This window comes from Diceros bicornis, chromosome 2 (genome assembly GCF_020826845.1).
Source record: "Diceros bicornis minor isolate mBicDic1 chromosome 2, mDicBic1.mat.cur, whole genome shotgun sequence".
Taxonomy (NCBI): domain Eukaryota; kingdom Metazoa; phylum Chordata; class Mammalia; order Perissodactyla; family Rhinocerotidae; genus Diceros; species Diceros bicornis.
The window spans coordinates 40,121,178-40,143,409 of record NC_080741.1 but is presented as its reverse complement, the minus strand read 5'-3'; the positions used below and the strand labels follow the sequence as shown (position 1 = coordinate 40,143,409).

At 35.4% G+C, this 22,232-nt stretch overlaps 1 protein-coding gene across 10 annotated transcripts in view; it reads left to right on the top strand.

The window, feature by feature from the left end:
• The window catches only part of LRRFIP2 (LRR binding FLII interacting protein 2), a 108,669-nt gene that overhangs the window by 29,696 nt on the left and 56,741 nt on the right, over positions 1–22,232 (top strand). For 6 of the 10 annotated variants that reach the window (XM_058554939.1, XM_058554918.1, XM_058554949.1 and 3 more), the window contains exon 4: positions 10,009–10,095. In XM_058554939.1, the coding sequence (XP_058410922.1) occupies positions 10,009–10,095 (87 nt within the window). Of the gene's footprint in view, positions 1–10,008; positions 10,096–16,774; positions 16,832–16,928; positions 16,974–20,413; positions 20,483–22,232 lie in introns of all 10 variants that reach the window. The other 4 variants (XM_058554969.1, XM_058554921.1, XM_058554930.1 and 1 more) reach the window with 2 other exon arrangements.

The window sequence follows — 22,232 nt, the reverse complement described above, 5'->3', positions numbered from 1 at the left end:
TATCTTGCTGCTCCTTGATTTGTCCCTCTAACTAGAATTAATGGAGGATTATTGAGCCCCAAGACTTAGTTTTGTGTCAGTGTGACTGAAGAATATTTGGTATAATGTTCACTGTCATAATCTTTACCATTGCTGTAACTTATAGGAATTGAGAGACAAAAAATTCAAGTAGTACAATATCATTAACCTAAATGTGAAGACATTACTGGCACCACCTGTTTTTTCCCCACAAAGTATTTCCACTTGGACTATGATTCACATTTTCCCCTTTGGTTAGATATGTCATTGCAGAGTTTAAATTTTCCAAAGTTTATCTTTATCTGTGCTATCTATTTATTAGGTTGTATTCAGACCTAGGTAATAAAGTCTCTAATCTTAAATTTCCTCTCTCATTCCAAAAGAATATTTTGCTATTAAAGGTCTGTGAATAAAAGGAAGATATAGTTGTTTGACATCAGAGGAAAATTGGTTAAAATTCCTAGGTTTTGTCTAATAGATATTGGTGTTTATGCTCAGAAAAATTTATATAGTTGTCTTCAACTACCAAAAGCTTTAAAAAAAAATGGTTAAATATAATTACTTTGTAAGAGCTAGTAAAGAAAAACGGTACCTAAAATTTTCTACTAAAGAGGAAGTTGGTAGGAAATTGAGTAATGATTTTTGTTTGTTAATTTGGAAACCATAGCAACACAATAAATATTATGTCTCTTAATTTGTCTTTCAGTGTTCTTTTGGCATGAGTGTCATAGAAGAATAAACAAAATTAAACACAGTAAACTCTGAGTCTTAGCTACCTGAATTAATCATTTTCCTTGAATGTTTCACTTTCTAGAATTTCATATTTCAAATTTCTTGAAATTAAAGCATAGTCTGTAAAGGTCCAGACTAGACTTTATCTTTCTTACTCATGCCAGTTGCATGAGTTTTATATTATGGATATACATGTAGGCTGGCAGTTGCACACTTGGCTCTCAGTTCAATGCATTTCTGTCAAATTATGAAATTTTTATTTGCCTCCCTCTAAAACTGTTACATAGTCACAGCTGGACAAAAGTTTTAAAGCTAGAGGTTTTCCTTCTTTTAAAGGCATTTAGTGTGTGTTTTTATGTACTATTTTTGAAAAATATTAAATGCAGACAGGTTTGGTAATATAAGTACCCTGAGTCCACCACCCAACATTAACTCATGTCAATGATTTGTGACAGTTGTTTCAAATCTTTTCTTTAAAAAGATAAGAAGGAGAGGAGAAAGAAGACATTATAAACCAAATTTAGGTCCCTTTGTTTCACTCCCTAGGCCTGCCTATCCCCTCCTTCCCAACAGGGAACCACTGTAATAAAATCATAAGATATCCTTCCTCTCCATGTTCTAAAAGTTCTAAGACATAGCTCCATAAAAATATTGTTTTTTGGGTTTTTGTGTATTACTTTCTAAGTACTCTACAGGCACAGGGGTATGAAACAACTAGAACCATGTGGGAAACTGCCAGAATAATAGCTCAGTGTGGCTGGAGAGAGGTTGGGGAATGGGAGGAGATGATTCTGGGGAGGCCATAGGGGCCTGTCATGAAGGGATTTGTATGCTAAAGAGTTTAAATTTGATTTTAGAAGCTGTGGGGGAGTGATTGAAGGATGAAAGCTTTTTCAGATTTGAATTATAATTGCTTTAGCCACCATGTGAAGAGTGACTGGTAGGAGGCAGAAAACTAGTGACGAAGCTGCTGTAGTCATCTTGGTGAGAGATGATGAGAACCCGAATTAAGGCAGTGATAGTGGGAATAGAGAGGAAAGTTTGGATAGAAGAAATAGTAAAGAGAGAGAATCTTGATGGGAGCTAAGTAGTTGAGATTTAGTGACAATGTGGAGGAAGGGTAAAAAAGGAGGAGGAGCCTTATGATGATTCTTCGTTTCAGTTTTTGGGTAATGGGACAGCTGACGGGGAATATAAAGGTGACGAGGAAGTTTGAGGGAAAGATTATAAATTCAATTTGTGATACATTGAATCTGAGGTTCCAGTGGGACAGCTTCAGTGTTTAATAGCCAGTTGGATCAGGAGTGTGGGAGAAAAGTCTGGGTTGGACATAAAGATTTGCAGACTATCAGTATCACCCAGGGAAGGAACATACAATGAAAAGAGTGAGATCAAAACTGAAGCTTTGCTTATATTAAAATTTAAGGAGCTAGCAGAGAAAAATGAGCCCATGAAGGATTGTGAGGAAGAGAGGTCAGAGAGTCCAGAGAAAACCAGGAAAACACTAGTGTTGCAGAAAGCCAAGAGGTGTGAGTTTTAAGAAGGAATTGAGCGGTCAGTGGTGTTGGAAGTCCAGAAAGGACAAGTGAGATATGAATAGAAAAATTCTGCTGGGTTTGATATTAGAGGTCATTAGTGACTATTGCATGAGCAATTTCAGTAAAATGATTTGGTCAGAAGCCAGAATGCAGTCATTTGAAGGGAGTGGAAAGTGAGGAGGGAGGTGCGAGAAAAGTTGGCTGTAAAGAGAAGACAAGGCAGAATTGAACCAGGATGGGATTTTTTGTTTGTTTGTTAAAGATGGGAGAGACTTTGACCTACTTATGATGAGAAGAACAAAGCAATATAGAGAGAGTAAAGACAGAGAAGAGAGCAGATAATTGAGGCAAGGTCCCTGGAGTTCACATCATAGCGTGGAGGGGTGTGTGTGTGTGTGTATAGGGATATATATGTTTTATATTTATATTGAGTTATCTTATATAACTTATAATGAACTCTCTTGACTTTGAATCTTAAGATGATGGATTCAGACCATTTAAAAAAAAAAATAAACTTAACTTTTTTTTTTTCCCCAAATAATAGTCCCAAATGAAATTTGACTTGCAGATTATATTTCAGGGAAACAGTGAGCACTGTCCAGTGGATTGATTAGATCCTGCCTTACTTGTAGACCTGCTAGATGGAAGATTTATAATAGAATTGGCCTTAGTTGAGTTTCTGGTTTGGGATGCCACTGGGAGCCACAGTGAGTTTATTTTAGCCTGTTCTCCTGTGTTTATTTAACTGAAGCAGTAACAGCATCCTAATTTAAAATTCAGAAACTGTAAGGATACTTTTGGGTACTGGACATTAGAAAATGTGTAATAGCTAATCGTATTTTACGTTGGGATGTTTTATCTCACTTGTTCCGTGGTGTTTCAGGCAGATTAATTCAACAATGTAGTAGTATGGAATAGCAAGGATGGGAGGAGAGTTGGAACCGAGAAAGTGAAGTTAGAATTAGGAAACAAAGTATTCTAGGTGAAAGTGGTAAGAGCCTGCTTGGAAGAAGGGGAATACATTGGAATGGAAGGTAAAGGTTGTATTCAAGGGATATTGAAAGGAAGATTTGGTTAGAAAGTAGGAGGCCCTGAGACCTTGAGTTTTGAACAAGTGTGACAAGGATTCCATTTCTGGAGATTGGAAAATAGGGAAGCAAAGCCTATTCACTAGGGGAAGATGAGGTTGCTTTTTTTTTTTTTTAATTCTTAATTTATGACAAGAGATCTATCAGACAAAAATATAGGCTTTGATTTTCGTCAGAGCTTGAGATGCTAGATTTGAGTCATTCTCATTGGCTGATAGTTGAAAATGTGGAGTTAAAAGATGAAAGGAAAGACTGTGTATAGCAAAAGGAGATTATCTACATGTAGGGTAAAGTCATGGTTAAAGATAGAAGAGAACTTGAATGGTACAGCTGCACAGAAAAGAGAGAATCTATGCTAATTTGAAAATCCTAGGACAGTTTGTCCAAAGTAAACTTTTAATATTTGTCTAAGGATATGCTCTTATACTTGAAGTATAAAGATGTAAGTTGTGGCAACATGGCTAAGAGTGTTAACTGGAGATGGATTCTTAGGATGTGGATCTCACCTCCAGTACTTGCTGACTAGGGGATATTGGGCAAGTTACTTAACCTTTCTGTACCTCAAGGGGTTAATTTGTGGATTAAAGGAAAATAAGCACCTGGGTTTGCTAAGTAAATGCTCAAACGATGGTAATTATATTAGTGTGAGGTCTCATCTTCCCTGTCATCTTGCAAGTTTGAGATTTCATTGAGAAGAGATTATTCTGATAACATTGTTTAATTTTATAAATATTAAGAACAAAGGTAAGATTCCCCTTTAACAGAATTAGTACAATTTGAATTGGATCCTGATACATTGCCATAAGCTTAATGGTTATTTCCCAGATGTGTTCCTTGGAGCATAATCCTTGAAGAATTACTTAAGGTTTTTTTAGTAATGTGGTCAGGTGAGTCTGAGAAATCCTTTTTTATTTTATCCTTTCCTTGGAGATTTATAGCGTGTATTATTAAAGACTGGTTATTTAACCTGGCATTTTCCAAACTTACTAGATCATAAGATTTCCTTTCTCCCATTTTATATATTGAATTTTGTGTGTTGAAATTTTACATGTTTTACTGTTTAACTTAGGCATTATATTTTTTATGCACTCGATCTCATCTATTTAAAAATGTTTAAATTGAGATATAATTCACATACTATAAAATTGACCATTTTAAAGTGTACAGTTTTAGTGATGTTTAATATATTCACAAGGATGTACAAACATTGCCACTTTCTAACTGCAGAACATTTCATCAGCACAAAAAGAAACCCCATACCAATTAGCGGTCACATTCCATCTCCCCCTTACTCCAGCCCCTGGCGATCAGTAATCTACTTTGGGTCTCTGGACAGTTCATGTAAATGGAATTATGTAATATGTGGCCTTTTGTGTCTAGCTTCATTCACTTAGCATGACATTTTTAAGGTTCATTCGTGTTGTAGCCTATATCAGTACTTCATTCGTTTTTATGGCTAAATAATATTCCATTGTATGGGTAATACCACATTTTGTTTATCCATTCATCAGTTGATTAACATTTGGGTTGTTTCCATTTTTTTGGCTATTATGGATAATGCTGCTATGAACTTTCATGTACAAGTTTTTGTGTGGACATATGTTTTCATTTTTCTTAGGTACACATCTAGAGGTGGATACTGGGCCTTATGGTTTACGTTTAATGATTTGAGGAACTGCGAAACTGTTTTCAATAGTGGCTGCACCATTTTATCTTTCCACCAGAAATGTATGAGGGTTGTAATTTCTCTACATCCTTGCCACCACTAGTTATTTTACTCTAAAAAAATTTTTTTATTATAGCCATCCTAGTGGGTGTGAAGTGGTGTCTCATTGTGGTTTTGATTTTCATTTCCCTAATGACTAATGATGTTGAGTACTTTTTTATGTGCTTATTGGCCATTTGTATATCTTCTTTAGAGAAATGTGTATTCAAATCCTTTGCTCATTTTAAAATGGAGTTGTCTTTTTATTTATTTATATACTTATCTATAAATACATATATTTTATTTATCTCATCTACTTCTGTTTTCTTAAATTCCAAAAGAGCATAATACAAAATTCTGATGGTAAAGGAAAAGTCCCTAATGTAAAAGTACTCAAACCATAGTACATGTTTAGTTCTCATCTTTTCCTAGGCGTTCTTTCTTAGTGATCACTGTACGATTCCTAATTATTAGTTGAGTGATAAAGTGAACTATTCTACAAATTTAGAAAGTTTATGAGTTAATACAACTTAAAGCATTTGTTCCAGGGGTGATCAAGCCCATGATTTTTGCTGTCATTTTTTTTTTTCTATTTGCCCCAAGCATTTAATGAGAAATGGATTTAATTCTATCCAAATATAGCTTTACTTTTTGTGTTATCATTTTCATTGCTCTAGGAAGAATAAATTTCTGTACTTATCCAATTACATATTATTTCCTTTAATCAGCCTTAATATGCCTAATATTTGAAAGCGTAACAATCAGAATAATTTTTAGAAACCTGGTCCAATGATGTTTGGTTTCCTTGATTTTACAGGTAACTTTTGAACCTGAATTTCTAGTTCTTGAATTTTCCTGTTAACTTTATTTTAAAAGTTCGGGTCATATCAGCCTAAAGACCCTACAAGTAATTAAATGATTTAGACTCCTGAATACTTCTGATTTCATGTCTTATGCTAACTTTACTTACTTCTTTTGTGTGGTAAAATATACACAACATAAAATTTACCATTTTAATTATCTTTAAGTATATAGCTCAGTGGTGTTAAGTACGTTTACATTGTTGTGCAACCATTACCACTATCCATCTGCAGAACTTTTTATCATCCTATATTGAAACTCTTTACCTGTTAAACAGCTCCCAATTTCCTCCTCCTCCCAGCCCCTGGAAACCACTGTTCTACTTTTTATCCCCATGGTATTTGACTATTCTAGATATTTCAGATAAGCAGAGTCATACATTTGTACTTTTGTGTCTGGTTTATTTCGCTTAACATAATGTCTTCAAGATTCATCCATGTTGTAGCTTGTGTTAAAATTTCCTTCCTTTTTAAGGCTGAATAATTGTATGTATATACCACATTTTGTTTATCCATTCATCTGTTGTTGGACATTTGGGTTGTTTCTACCTTTTGGCTATTGTGAATAATGCTGCTGTGAACATTGGCATACAAATATCTGTTTGAGTCTCTGTTTTTAATTCTTTTGCGTGTGTACTCGAAAGTGGAATTATTGGATCAAATGGTAATTCTATGTTTAAAATTTTTTACCAACTTTGTTTTGAGCTTAGATAAATCGTTGCGATCCTTTACTGTTATATCCCATTTATTTTATAACTGTCAGTGTGTGTTAAAACAAATCTGTAGTAGCCCTTTCATGCAATTGTATTCTGAGGGGGAAATGCTAGTGTTATTACTTAGAAGTATGCTTTGTGTACCTATAATTTGTCTATTTAAAAATATATCGATATTTAAGTATAGGGTATGTATTTTGTTTACTAGGTTGGAATCACCATTAGCTCCTTGCTTCTCCTACTATCAATATTACCTCAGGCATCTGGTAGCAATGTATAGAAAAAAACAGATAAAGTAGTTTTAAGTTCTGTTTACCTTTTTTAAGCTTGTTGTTTAGGGGCCTTCTTCAATACCATCTCCAAGGGAGGTAACATCTGCGTTTTGGATAAAGTTGGCTAAGTACCAAAGGAAAGGATGTTTTTGTGGCTCTGAAGCCATGTTTTTTCTGTTACACAGTCATATTCCCTTCCTTTTTGTTGTGAAAGAAGTCTTATTAGAGAATAGATCTCAATTATCTATAATTTAGGTTTGGTAAGAGAAGTCTCATTTTAGTATAGATTATGCAGATTTGGCCACAGATCTTAGAAGGATGAAATGGGCATTCTCGATAAATTTCTTTTTTTTTTTTTTGTGAGGAAGACCAGCCCTGAGCTAACATCCATGCTAATCCTCCTCTTTTTGCTGAGGAAGACCGGCTCTGAGCCAACATCTATTGCCAATCCTCCTCCTTTTTCTTTCCCCCAAAGCCCCAGTAGATAGCTGTATGTCATAGTTGTACATCTTTCTAGTTGCTGCATGTGGGATGTGGCCTCAGCATGGCCGGAGAAGTGGTGCGTTGGTGCGCGCCCGGGATCCTAACCCTGGGCTGCCAGTAGCAGAGCGCGTGCACTCGACTGCGCACTCAACTGGCCACAGGGCCGGCCCTTGATAAATTTCTAAGGGAGGCTTCAAAGTACAAAGTACAAAGTTAGGATATGTGGAAATGAAAATTCTTACACATTGCTATGGCTTTCTTAAATTAAAAAAAGAGGTTTGAAAGTTTTTCCCAGAAAAATGATGCTTTGTAATTTAAAAACATACTTGCTATCAGTTGAAGCATAACTTAGCTTTGAAGTCTTTTTCTATAAAATACTAACTCTAGTAAGAAAGTGATATCCACTCATAGTCAGAGCGGTAAAGAAGATGTAAGTTTTTTAAAGATAGAGGCCAATGTGAAATTCATGTGGGATGACTAATTGCTCTGGTCATGTCAGTGTTTAGAGCTTGAGGTTGGTATATTGCAGAGGACTTTGTAGGATTTTTGCTACTAAAAGGCCAGTTAAACAGACTGGGAAATTGCCAGAATTGGGGTAGTTGAATAATTGTTAACTATTAAACTGCCTCCTCTTTTAGAAACCTGTTGTGACCTTGCCAGGCAAAACTAATTGCTCCCTCCTGCATGCCTCCTTCTGTTTAAGCATTGTGTTTCTGTCTCCCTCAACTAGATGGTGAACAACTTTAGGGCAGAGATGTCATATCTTACTCTGTAAATTTTCAGCACCTAGCATAATTGCTCACGCAGTAGACCCTTTTAAACATTGGCTGAGTCTCTTCCCCGTATGAGACTTGGACGCAAATACAACAACATGGGAAGAAGCAACTACTGTGGTTATCGGAGAGGGGATCTGAATCAGAGTTCGGATGTGGCCAAGAACAGAGGAAACCACTACAAGATAGAAACCAGAGAGAAGATTTTTTAGTTTTATGTGGTATATCAAGCTATTTCCTTGTCTCATTTCCTTGATACTTTGGCTCATGGCCTGACATTCTTTTGTTTGTTTAGCAGACATTGAGGCATGGAAGTTGTGGGGTGACAGAAGCATGTAATTTTAATACAATGTAATATAGCCATGGTAGAGGCATATGCATAGACTATTGGTCTGTAAAAGATGCAATGGGGGAAATTTTCTTAGAAGGTAATATTTTAGCTGAATAAGAGAGAAGGGAGAATACCTTCTGCCAAGCAAATGGTCTGTGAAGAGAGGCTTAATGGAGCACAGTAGAGCCCAGGAATGGAGGCAGATGGGATGTAACTGCTACCTGTGGGACAAGTACTGGGAAATAAGGTGGATATCTCACTGGGAGGAATCTTATTTCTGTTTTTGCTTTTTTATCCTCTCTTCTATCCTGTTTGTGCTAGTCTAGGGAATTTTTGCTTTAACCATAAGTAATAGGGAGCCAGTGGAGCTTTTTACACAGCAGAATGACATGATCAGAAATGTATTTTGAAAGGCAGACTGTCAATCATGTAACCATGTAGAAGATGAATTATAGGGCAGATTCTGGATGCAGGTAGATAGATTTGGAGGCAGTTGCAGTATCCAGGCAAGAGGTGAAGAGTTGCTATGGTATGATTCCATTTATATGAAATTTCCCTCCAGAAGAGGGAAATTCATAGAGAGAGAGAAAGTAGATTAGTAGTTGCCAGGAACTGGGAGGGGATGGTAATGAGGAATGGCTACTAATAGGTATGGAGTTTCTTTTTGGGATGATGAAATATCCTGGAATTAGATAGTAGTGATAGTTGTGCAGTGAATATACTAAAAAACCACAGAATTGTATACTTTTCATTTTTTTGTGAGGAAGATCAGCCTTGAGCTAACATCTGATGCCAATCCTCCTCTTTTTTTTTTTTTTTTGCTGAGGAAGATTGACCATGAGCTAACATCTGTGCCCATCTTCCTCTACTTTATATGGGATGCCGCCACAGCATGGCCTGACAAGCAGTGCATTGGTGTGCGCCTGGGATCCGAACCTGCGAACCCCGGACCGCTGCAGCGGAGCGCACACACTTAACTGCTTGTGCCACCAGGCAGCCCCCAGAATTGTATACTTTTAAGTGGTGAATTTGATGGTATGTGAATTATATCTCAATTTAAAGAGAGAGAAATATGAAGAGTTTCTGAAACAAGCAGAAACTGAGAATAAAGAATGCTGAGATGAGTTTGAGAGAAACTCAGTGGTAGAGAATTGACAGTACTTGGAGATGTCCAAAATGAAGTAGAGTCTGGTTCTGAAGTTTCTAATTTGTATGATTGAATTGATAGGGAAAGAAATTCTGAAAAAGCAAGTTTGGAGAGACATATAATGAATTGTGTGAAATGTTTTGAATGTGTAGTCAAGGCAAGCAGTTAAAGGTAAAGGCCCAGATTTCAAGAGAGACTCTGGGACAAGAGAAAGAAATGAGTGTAAAATCATGTCCCCTCCACCCCCAGTGGAAGGTAATGTTCCATTTGCTCCTTATTCTCAAACCTGGTGTGCGGGGTAGTGGTTGTTGTTTTTAAATAAAGCTGAATTTTTATATTACTTCTCAGGCCGAGGCAAGGCTGGCAGCAAAACGGGCTGCCCGGGCAGAAGCAAGAGATATACGCATGAGAGAACTGGAACGACAACAAAAAGAGGTAATATGGGGGAATAACCCTAATTTTGCGTTAGTCTCAAAAAAATCAATACTTGGCCAGTTTACTTCTGAAGTAAATCTGGTTTGCTTTGAAACACTGGGAATAGTATAACTTGATGTATGAATTTTAGCAAGCCATTTTATGCCATCAAATTAAATGCAATATTTGTTTTAAATAATAACAGTAAACATATAATAGCTTTTACTATGTATATTGTTATAAGTTATTATAATGTTATGAGTGCTTTACTTATATTAGCTAAAGTAGGCTTAGAGACAGCAAAGTTATTTACTGTAGTCCCAAGTATCATAGAATTTCGATTAATTATATTATATCTATATAGTAAAACACTGTGAAGTCATTCAGCCTTCCAGTTTTTAAGCGTATTTAATAATGGAGGAAAATATTCACATAAGAAAATGAAAACAAAAAGCAAACTCTAAGACTGGTAGGACTCCGATTTTGGTTACAAAAAATAGCGTCCATATATAAGGTTAAAAACTACAAGAAAGAAGTGATTGCCTGCAATACTTTGATTTGTCTATGGTGGAATTGTGATTGGTTTTATTTTCTTATTATGCTTTTCTATAGTTTATAAATTTCAATATGCTTATATCAGTAGAAAGAAAAGCAAAAAAAAAATTAAGAAAAAATAGGCATATGGAAATTGGGCTGCTTTAAAATGAAACAAATACTCTCGTTTACCCTTTCCTTCTGATGTTGACCTGGCTCTGAAAATTTCCATAAAAAATATTTCTGATGCCATATTAATAAGTGTGAAGGGGAAAAAATCTGCAGGATAGTATTAGACACTTTATTTTGATGTTGGTGGTAGATCTTCTGCTAATGGGTTAAAGAGAAGTGTATAAATTCCATATTGTCACAGCTCAAAAACAAAACCAAAAACATTTGATTTGTTGCTGATTTTTTTTAACCTTATATATGGTTTCAAATAGTGAATGCAATTCTTAGCTTGAGATGAAAATGTTGCAATGCATTGTCTTTTATACTCCTAAAATTATAATAAATTATAAGGGGACCGTTATTAAATATAAATTCTATTTATGATCTTCTGAATTACGGAGAACCATTTCTCTCTTTATTATTGAAAGTATTTAGCTTACTAATTTTCTATATTTTGAATGTGTAACTTACTTTGAGTCAACAATTATTGCTTTTCAGGGCAAATGTATATGATTAAGACTTTCTGGAGAAACAGTATGTTGGAAACTGTTCAGTTTATGAAACTTTTGCATTTGTAGCACTCTCATCATTCCTTTGATCGGAAATGGGGACAGATTCAGAAGTGGCTGGTAGGCCAGGATTGCCTGTTCTGCGTGTTGTGATCAGTTGCTTAAAATAACGCAGTCATGAAGTAAAACGTTAACTAATAGTTTGCAAAGTAGGAGTGTTTGGCGTGTTTGAACCTAAAGGTCAGAGAGTGTCTCTTCTGTCTGGAGTGGACCAAATGTGTACTTGGAGTCGAACCATTTTCTGTTGTAATCTACACCTTCACACTCATCTCATGAATGCTCCTGACTGAGAAAGATTTAGTAAATGAATCTGTTTTCTTTCTATGGGTTTGTTCTTCTCTCCCTCTCTCGAGAACCCACTCCCTCTCTCCCCTTCTCTCCCTCCCCCGTCTCTCTTTCTCCTTCCCTCCCTCTCTCTCTTCTTCCCTCTCCCCCTCTTTCTTTCTCTCTTTTTTTAAGAAGGAAGTCAGCAGGGTCTTCATTTAGAGATGGCCCAAGTCATTCTTTTGTCTCCTCTGAAAATTACTCTTATTTTTTCAGTTCTCTATATTTTTCAAGTCTTCTGCCACCACTCCCAAATTTGTTAGCTACAAGAGCAAATTGCAAACCAGTAGAATATTAGTTATTGTGAATCATTCCTAAATTTGAACTTTTTTTAATGTTGATAAGTTTCCCAACTGTCTCCTACTGCAGGGGTTCTTAACTTGGTATATGAATAGGCTTGGAGGATGGGGCATGCAGCCTTAAAATCTCAAGCAGAGTTTTGAATATGTGTATATTTTTATGTGAAATGCCCACAGATATTTTTATCATCACATTCTCAAAGGAGTCTGTGATCCCTAAAGGGTTAAGAACCACTGTCTAATTGCTGCCAAACAAGCAACTTTCATAAGCAAATCCCTTCTGTAGCAGCATCTTAAGGTACAACCAGAATTAAAATATCTGTGACTATTTTGATCTACAAATTTAAAACTTTCTCATACTTCTTATTGTGATGTTTTAGAAAAGAGAGAAAAAAGATGTTTGGTTACTTAAAATTAAGTGACTCTTCATGTATGTGTTGGTTACTTTGGAGTGGAATATGTCCTTTGTTGTTACTAAAACTAGCCTAATTATTTTTATTTAAAGTGTCTTCTGCATGTAACTGGGTTAGTATTACTGATGATGCATTAAAAATGTTTTGTGTGAATAAAAGAAATCACTTTTGCTTGCAAATTTTCCATGAAATATTAGTTTAACAACTTCTTTTAACTATATGTTATAGTTGTAAAATTAAATTCTCATATTTTAATATCTCAGGGCAGACCAAAACATTAAATAAGAAGAAAAGCCTATATTAAAAGTCTAATATTTGATTCCTATATTCAAAGGCCATGAAGATAAACATATTTTTTATCTCTGTGAATTGTGTGCAGTTCAGGCAGTGAGTGCATTAGATTTTCATGGCATGGGGAGCAATTCTGGTTAGAGGCTTAAAATGCAGATAGTGACTAACCCGAGTCTTGAATGATACTAGGACATGCAGAGGAGGTGAGGTTTAGTTTCAGATGAGAATAATTATCACTTCTGACCCCGTCTGACACTTGCTTTTTACTCCTTGCAAACTGGTTTTTCCTCTCACTTCTTATCTTATCCTTGTTTCTCCAGCTGCTTTCTGTTTATGAACCTATAGTAGAAGTTGGCATGTGATAGTCACAATAAAAAATATAAATTACTAACAAATTTATAATAAAATAAATAATGCATATACAAACAATAGAACTGTCTGTTATTAGAAGGTAGAATCTTCCCATATTAAAAATTTCTCCTAATTTTAATACTTCTTTGTGTGGAGGTGGGGTGTTGGGATGTGACTAGGGAAAGCAAGGGCCTGAGGCTCAGGAATAAGGCCACCTTTGAGTGTGTTCTGTATGCCAGAACTGTGCTAGTGCTTTTTACGTGTTTTCATTTCACCTTATAAGACAGGTACCACTATCTCTATTTTATAGATAAGGTAATAAAGGATTGGTGAAGTAAACAACTTGCTTAGTCATTGGCAGAGCCAGAATTTGGAAGTATGAGAGAGTGCAACATCTGCTAATGGACTGGAAGATGAAAGAACCAAGAAGAAAAGGACCTAAGTCTTTCTGGGCCTCCAGATAGTCTTAGTTTAGCCAATGATTCTGGGTTTTTTTTGTGTGTGTGTGTGTGGTGAGGAAGATTCGCCCTGAGCTAACATCTGTTGCCAATCTTCCTCTTTTTGCTTGAGGAAGATTCACCCTGAGCTAACATCTGTGCCAGTCTTCCTCTGTTTTGTATGTGGGTGCTGCCACAGCATGGCCACTGACAAGTGGTGTAGGTCCATGATCGGGAACCAAACCCAGGCCGCCAAAGCGAAATACACCGAACTTAACCACTAGGCAGTGGGGCCAGCCCCTGATTCTGTTTTTAAACTGGATGTCTTAATTAGTAGCATGTTGGTGAACTGAAAGAGTAAATGCAATTTCTGAAGTTTCCTAATTTGAAATTGAGGGAATAGCTCTAGCCTGAAGTATTCTGTGTTGGCAGAGAAGACAACCAGGTATATTCATGGGGCTGTGGTTTTTTTTTTTTGATAAAACCACTTCATCCTTACTTCAAGTGAACTTTTAAAAACAGAGTATGTTTCATTTCCGTTAATTTAGTTTAAATATATCAAAACATATTTTTCCAGAAAGCCTTGAACAAATTTAGATCCATCTTTTAAGGCATTGTCCTGTTTACTCAGCCTTGGATACTTTATACTAATAAGGATGCACAGGACAATGAAAATGTGTTGTTTTCCTGACTGTGGAAGAGTGGGATACTCTGCCTTGTAATTGGTACCTAAAAACACAGTTTGCTGAAATTTTTTTCTGTTCGCCTCTGGTGCTGTTAATTCAAGAAAAGCCAACTGGCAATTTAAATACTACTTTAGAAATACCTGGGAAATGAAACTTTTTGTTCTTCCAGAGAAGGAGAAATCTCTGAGTAAAAACCAGGATGCATTGCCATTTTCTTCATGTTCTTTCTATGTAATCAGTATACATTTAGCCACTGTAGGGTGGTATCTTCATGGTTCAGTGGTCTGATGAGTCAGAAGATCTGAATGATGGTCCCACCTTTATGACTTTGTAGATTCTTACTTAATCATTTTGTACTGCAGTTTTCTTTGTTGTAAAATGAAGAAATCAGAGTAAATGATCTCTAAGGACCCTTCTAGGTCTTCAGAATAATTCTAGGGTTGGTGCTAGGGTCTTTTCTTTGACACAAGGGTTTCCTTCTATTTGCCTCATATTTGCCACCATGCAAAAGTATTCAAGGTGGGGGAGTAATTAAAAACTACCCAAATGCCTGCCTTTCTATACTGGTGGTGCTATGTGGCAGACTCTTAGAAAAATACGTGTTTTGAGTCTTTTTTGGTGTAATAAAAATTTGCTTTGAGCTTGCCTTACTGTTTATATAGTAGCCACTAACCGTATGTGGGTAATTAGGTTTAGATTTAAATTGATTAAAATTAGAAAAATAGTTTCTCAGTTGCACTTCTAGCATTTCAAGTTCAATAGCCACTTGTGGCTAATGGCTATCATATTAGATGGCACAAACATGGAATGTTTCCATTGTCACAGAAAGTTCTGTTGGACAGTGCTAGTTTAAGGTGTAGTTAATGACTGGAATAAACTGTATTCTCTTAGTTCAAATTAATTGGCCTGTATGGGGTTTACATTTTATTCTGTAGTCTTCTGAAGTCTTTTTAGGCCATTTTTTCAAATCAGGCTAAAAAGAAAAGCTTTTTAAATATAGAGGTATTTCAATATTTAATAAGGTATTTTTATTTAGAATTATTTCAATAATAGGCATAATTGAAAATAAATACGAGTTCATCTGTCTTTGTTGCATCTATAATGGTAGGTTTTTAAATAGTGCTTTTGTGTGGTAGGTGGAATGAAAAGAAGGGGTAGAATAAAGGAAAGATTGAACATTAAACCATGTTTGTCACCCTGGTACCCCAAATAATACTGAGATGGGGCATGTAGAATTAACCTGCCTGTGTAGCACAAGGCTCTTTAAACTAACCAAGCTAACTAGCCTAGAACTGGTTACCACTTAATAAACTGTACTTACCCTCCTAAGCTAATGCATGTGCTCCAAAACTTCTGTGGTATATCACCTGATAGTCAAAGAAAGGGAAGAAATTTGCTTGGCTTCTTGCAGATTACATGTATCTATTACATAACAAAAATGTAAATCAGTGATGAATTCCTAAACATCAGAACAGCCTATTGGATATTGAATCATTGAATCATACTGGTGCTTATAAACAGACTTGATCAAATGCATCAATGTACACAGCAGATGACAACCAGTTCTTTGGAATTAAACACAAAGATCATGACCAAAATAAGGCATTAAATTGTAGTGTTTCAGTTAATTTACTATTTCTGTATTTGAAATAAATGGTCACGCATAGCCACCTCTATTTGTTCCACCTGCATAATGATCATGCTATATTGCCTTGGAGTGATAAAGTATTGATTCATTTTGGAAAAGACAGTGTTGATTAGCTGTGAACCCATTTGGACAGTTTTACGAGAATTCTTAGTCAATGCAAATTACTTTAACGCTTTGGACTTTGAAATTCTGAAAGATCAGAAGTTCCTTACTGTTTCAGTTGATCAGATTCTAGGGACTAGTTATTTGATTTCACATGACTCAGGGCTTAATGCTCCAGTGCTAATAGCTGAATGTGGAAAAGTTTAGAATTGCATTCAGTTTAGTCAACCGTTAGGCTGTGGTCAGTTTTTTAAATAGTCTTCCTGAGGCATAACTCGTGAGATAACTTCACCAACTCTAAAATATTTATCCAATTTGTTCTAATTATAAGTAGTTTTTCATATTAATACACAGTCAGGGGCTTTTTCATTTAGTTGTTCTTTTCTTTTCCAGTTAGAATGGTAAAAGAAAAAAAAGGAAATTCTTTGCAGTGAGCACAAAATTATAACCTAAATCTTTTTAAAGCAACACACTGTCTCCTTAAACTACATCTGTAATAAAGAAAACATTTCTTCCTGCCTTGCGTAAACTAACATTCACAATGAAAAAAAACTCATTTCTGTTTGTTAGGTATACTTGCTTATTTTTATCTTGGTATGTTGAACTTTCTTGGTAATGTGATATATAGATTACATTCCACAAGTGGTCATTCATAACACTTGTTAAGACAAAAACATTGCCAAGATTATTTCTACTTGCTTTCCAACTGAAGCATGTGGCTGCCCCCAACTCAGCTTTTGAAGCTGAGTTGTTCACACCCGCCTGCTATAAGGAAGGTGCTGCTGTGCTCTTAATTGACTGCTCTTTGCTCACTTGTTCTGATAGTTAGCCCTCTCTTCAGTGATTAACTCTCTGTGTACTTTCTCCTTTCCCAGGAAGATTCGGAAAGGGCCAGGTATTCCCACCGGTCCAGTCATCATCGTCCTTATCTGGTTTGTAATAACCTATAAACTTGCCCCCATACTTTTCCTCATTAGCTTAATGTAGTCACTCACAAACTTTTACTATGTTTGTTTTTATTTTTATTAGGGAGTTGAGGATACATTGTCCATTCGAAGTCTTGGCAGTCACAGGGTTGGTATTTTAAGTTGTTTATACCACGATAGCAAAGCTTGTAAGTGTGAGCTTTCTGCAGCATTGTTGCCTAAACAGTCTGACAATTGTTCATATTCCTTTGCCTTTTTTAAAAAATAGAAAATATTGGCAAAGTTCTTTCATTAGAAAATGATGCTTTCTCTCAAATTATTGCTATAAGTAAATCAGTTCTAAAATCATGACTATTTTTATCTATCAACATATGTATTTACTCTTTTTCTATAAAAGGACCTTTATTTTGGAAGTATCACAGAATAATAAGATAGATTTTATGGAATAACATCTGCAGGGTTCTAACTTTCAGATTTTTCCTATTTTCATATTTTTGAAAATGACAATTTATTAAATGAGAAATAGCGTTGGGGCTTGAGTGACTAATTATAGTTTTGTTACATGGAAAAATTGAGCTACTGATTTGAAAAATTCCCTGCTTGTTATATAAAGTGTCCTGCTTCAGCATTTGATTAACATTTTATAGTGTTTCAGGTTTTTAGCATTCATTGTTATAAATCAAGGTAAATGAGAAGTCGCTCATTAAAGGCTTGCATATTGTGCCAAGACGCTGATCTTTCTTTCTTTCTTTTTTTTTTTTTTGTGAGGAAGATCAGCCCTGAGCTAACATCCACGCTAATCCTCCTCTTTTTGCTGAGGAAGAGTGTCTCTGAGCTAACATCTATTGCCAATCCTCCTCCTTTTTTTTTTTTTTTCTCCTAAAGCCCCAGTAGATAGTTGTATGTCATAGTTGCACATCCTTCTAGTTGCTGTATGTGGGACGCGGCCTCAGCATGGCCAGAGAGGCAGTGTGTCGGTGTGCGCCTGAGATCCGAACCTGGGCCGCCAGTAGCTGAGCGCGTGCATTTAACCACTAAGCCTCGGGGCCGGCCCAATGCTGATCTCTCTTAAAGAATTTTGCTTTAAACCTTAAAGCAGTGCTTTTAATTTGCACTTTGACAATATTGTATGTATACTTACATCTAGATTTTTCATCAGTAAAATGATCTTTCATGTTAAGGTTGATATTTGTTAATTTTCCCCAAGTCTAGGTTTCTCCCTATCTTGTATAATATATAAAAATACACTCTAATAAACTGAGTGTGTTCTGGTATACTAGTTATTGATGTGTCTGTACTCTTAAATAGTCCTTAACTCTGGTATATTTCTTTTTTTTTTTTGTGAGGAAGATCAGCCCTGAGCTAACATCCATGCCAATCCTCCTTTTTTTGCTGAGGAAGACTGGCCCTGAGCTAACATCCGTGCCAATCTTCCTCCACTTTATGTGGGACGCCGCCACAGCATGGCTTGACAAGCAGTGTGTCGGTGCGCGCCCGGCATCCAAAGCCAGGCCGCCAGCAGCGAAGCGCGAGCGCTTAACTGCTAAGCCACGGGGCTGGCCCCTGGTTTTATTTATTTATTTATTTTTGAGGAGATCAGCCCTGTGCTAACATCTGCCAATCCTCCTCTTTTTTTGCTGAGGAAGACTGGCCCTGGGCTAACATCCGTACCCATCTTCCTCCACTTTATGTGGGATGCCGCCACAGCATGGCTTGCCAAGCAGTGCATCGGTGCACGCCTGGGATCCGAACCGGCGAACCCCAGGCTGCCGCAGCAGAGCGTGTGCACTTAACCACTTGCATCACCGGGCCGGCCCCCACTCATTATATTTCTTAATGGTGAATGTAATCTGCTGTCTTTTTAGAGTAAGTTAGTAACCTGGTTTTTGAATCATAAATATTTTGGTTAATTACAAAAGTGTAGATTTGTAAGAATGTTAACCAGCCTTTACAGAACTCTAATCAGCAGCTTAAGAGTGATTTTATAGGAGAAAAACTTTAAGATAATAAATTCATCATGTTTCTCCTTGGAGATATTTTGTTTTTTCCTCTTTAAATATTTTGGAAAAAATCATACAGGGAGTTAGTCAACAAAAAGCTTAAAATAAGTTGAGTGTCAAGGGCTTTGAAAATAATCCCCTCTCCCTCGTTTTAAAAAATGTATGGCTTTTTCCTTTGCTTTTCATCATAATGTTCATAGTGTGAAGTTTCACACAGTTATTATTGAGCTGGTTATTTGTAAATTTGTGTGTGGCCTCAGGGAAACTTGATTATATATTAGTTTAACCTAAAGGTAAAACTATCCAAATTCAACCTAATTTAGGAGCCTTTAAAACAAGTCTGCAAACAAACAAACAAAAAAGAAACCTGCAATTGTACCAATAAGGAATTGTTTACCCAAGTGTCTATAAAGTAATGAGGTTGATTTTCTTTTTATGGAAATTATATCATTAAATAAATTTAATATATGACTAAAATTCACACAGTATTTTATTTCATTATGGTAATTAGAAAATCTGTTACTATGGGAAAAAGAATAAAGCTCCCAATATTTTAAAAAGTCAGTGTGTGTGCTTAAAGATTAATAAAAATTTTACACCACAGAGGAGACTCTAGTTAGTACTTTATTTACTGTGTGTGAGTATACATTCAGCACACTTTAAATATTTACACTTTCTTGGAAATAAGTCTGAAAGCTCACTAATAACATTGTGTAAAAGAAGTATAATTGACATAAGTTTTTCTTTTTTCTTTTAACTAGATAATATTGGGAGCTCTAAGTTTTCATCAGATCATTTGCTTTACAAAATAACGTTACCATCTACATTAAGCTGAATGTATAGACAACTTTTGTTCTCTGTGAAGACAAATGTGATGACCTAAAACACTGACCTAAATTTTATTAAGATTTGCTTTATAATTTTGGAGTTTTGGTTTTTCTCTGTCAGTTATTTTTTAAAACTTCACCTGTGAGCTATGAATTAAAAATTCTGACACTTTTGGAACTTGTATTTGATGTATGAACATTAGCAGTACTGGATGTAAGGCAGATGTGTTGGTGATTTTGTGCCACATTCTTAGGACTTTGATCTTTCCTTTTGTCCAGTTAACTTTTTTAGGTGCTAACTTCTTGAAGGTGGCCTGCCAGAAGCTGTTGGGGCTGGAAACTGTGTCAGTGCTTTAGACAGTCTGTATAAAAATAAAAAGAGTAAAGATAGTTCAAGACTGTGAATGGTAGGTTTGGGGGAGGGAGGATTAAATCAAAGCCCTGAATTTAGAATTGAAATAATCTGTTTCTTAAAAACAATCTGCCTTAAAAAAAATCTTACAAATGCTTGGTCACTGCTTTATATGCTGAAATACAAGAAGACTATAAGACAGAGATCCAAAATTAGAAAATGAGGAGATCTTGAATCAGAGCAGTGGGGATACGTTACTATTTCTCACTGGTGGAGATTTTTACTTTCGTAAATATTAGTTCTTGTTTATATATCAATGGCCTTAGTATAATTTTAATGAGTTTAATTTTAATATGCTTGCTATTTGTGTTTTTATCATTTACTACTACACTGTTTAATTCTATTGAAGAACTCATCGAAGGACATTACTGGGACAGATTGGAGCAGAGCCAGTACACCCAAAAGGAAAGACATCATGGTGTGTAGTCCAGAAAAATGTGCAGTGTTAGTATTATGAGTTCACTGTTGACTGTCAGAGTTCTGGGGGCTTGAGTAATAGGTACATTCTCATAGAAATTGACATTTACTGAACTTTGTTTCTACTATGTATTTGCTGTACTTTCTTTTAATTTTATTTCCAAATGAAAACTTTCAGGCAAGTTTCTCTGAGTTAAAAAAATTTTTTTTGATAGATTACGATAGCATATTTGGAAATGTTTTAGCTAGAGCCCTTCATATTTTCAACTCTCCTTCCTTTGACGAATTATTTGTTTTTAAACAACATAAACACCAACTGTCACTTATTAGGGGTGTTTTTTTTACTTATCCAATTGCTGTAGCAGCGGTTGGGGTATCAAAGTTGTGGATTTCCCTACCAGGTAGATTCAGCAATCTTTTTAAACCAACTGAACTCTGCATTATATTTTGGAAAGGGAAAATTGAAGTAGGCTAATTTCAGTTCAGCTTGTTAATTCTATGCCTTTGTAAAATGCCATTGGTGCTACAGAGAGGTTGAGAAGTAAGACATGACTATTGTCTTCAATGAACTTAAGCTAGCTGGAGGATGGACTAGTTTATATGTTAGTATATGTGGCTTGAGTAGTATATATTTTGGTCGTGTTTTTATTTAAAACAAAAAAGGTATTTTGTTAATGTAGAAAAGAAGTAAATGAAATTTCTGTAGAGAAGGAACTTTATTTTCAGGGAAATGTCCTTCACCATATAGTGACATTTTACCATTGCACATCATTTACCAAATGCACACCTTTAGGCGTTTTAGAAAAGTTGGGGTAAACAAGATTTTTTTACACATGTAATAACATTCTTTATTGCTTGCCTTTTCTGTTAGTTTTGGGATAATATAAGAAAAGCGTGCAAATGCAGATATTTTGCTCTAGTACTTTTTGGTATTTATTACAATATCATTTTCATTAAATTTATATCAGTGACAAAATTGTACCACTTAGCCTTATAGTATTGAAATATATTTTGAGGGGTTACTGCAATGTCTTTTGTAAATGACCATCTCATTGGTCATGAAGGGAGGGTCTTTATTCTGTTTGAAGTATTATTTTATTGTTTTATTAGAACTAGACTATGTACTTTAGTCTTCTAGTGTATTTTAAGCTTTTCAAAATTATAACCTCTACAACAAGAAATACACTTTAACTGTGATCCAGTAGATCCATGCAGATATGTGCCTGTGCCTTTGTATATTATATAAGTATATAAAATATATTATTGAAACAAAAGTTTCATGAAATAATATTTACTCTTACTATGCATGATACACGCTAATATTTTATCTTCTATTTCATTTTAAAAAAATGCTGGTTGAACCCATGAATTGATTTCATGAACTACTAATGAATTGCAGCCTACACTTAGGAAAACATTACTTTAAATCAGGATTTTGAATGGTGTTCCGTAAAATCCTCAGTGGGTATGAGTCTTGCAAAAGAAAGAAAAAACTTTTACCTAACTACCAGAGGATTGCTTTTACTTCTTTTATGCATTGCTCTTCTGGGTAAGAGTGCTTAAAAAATATAAGCTAGAATGCTTAAAAAACAGTTAGGAAAACCACAAATCTAAGTAGTTACTATTTAATTCAGTTTCTTGGATTTGAAATGTGGTGATACACATATTATCTTATTTTCTTGAAGACCTACATAGATTGTGGTTTTTCTGGTCTTATCATGAATCTTACATATTTTTCTTTGATTTACATT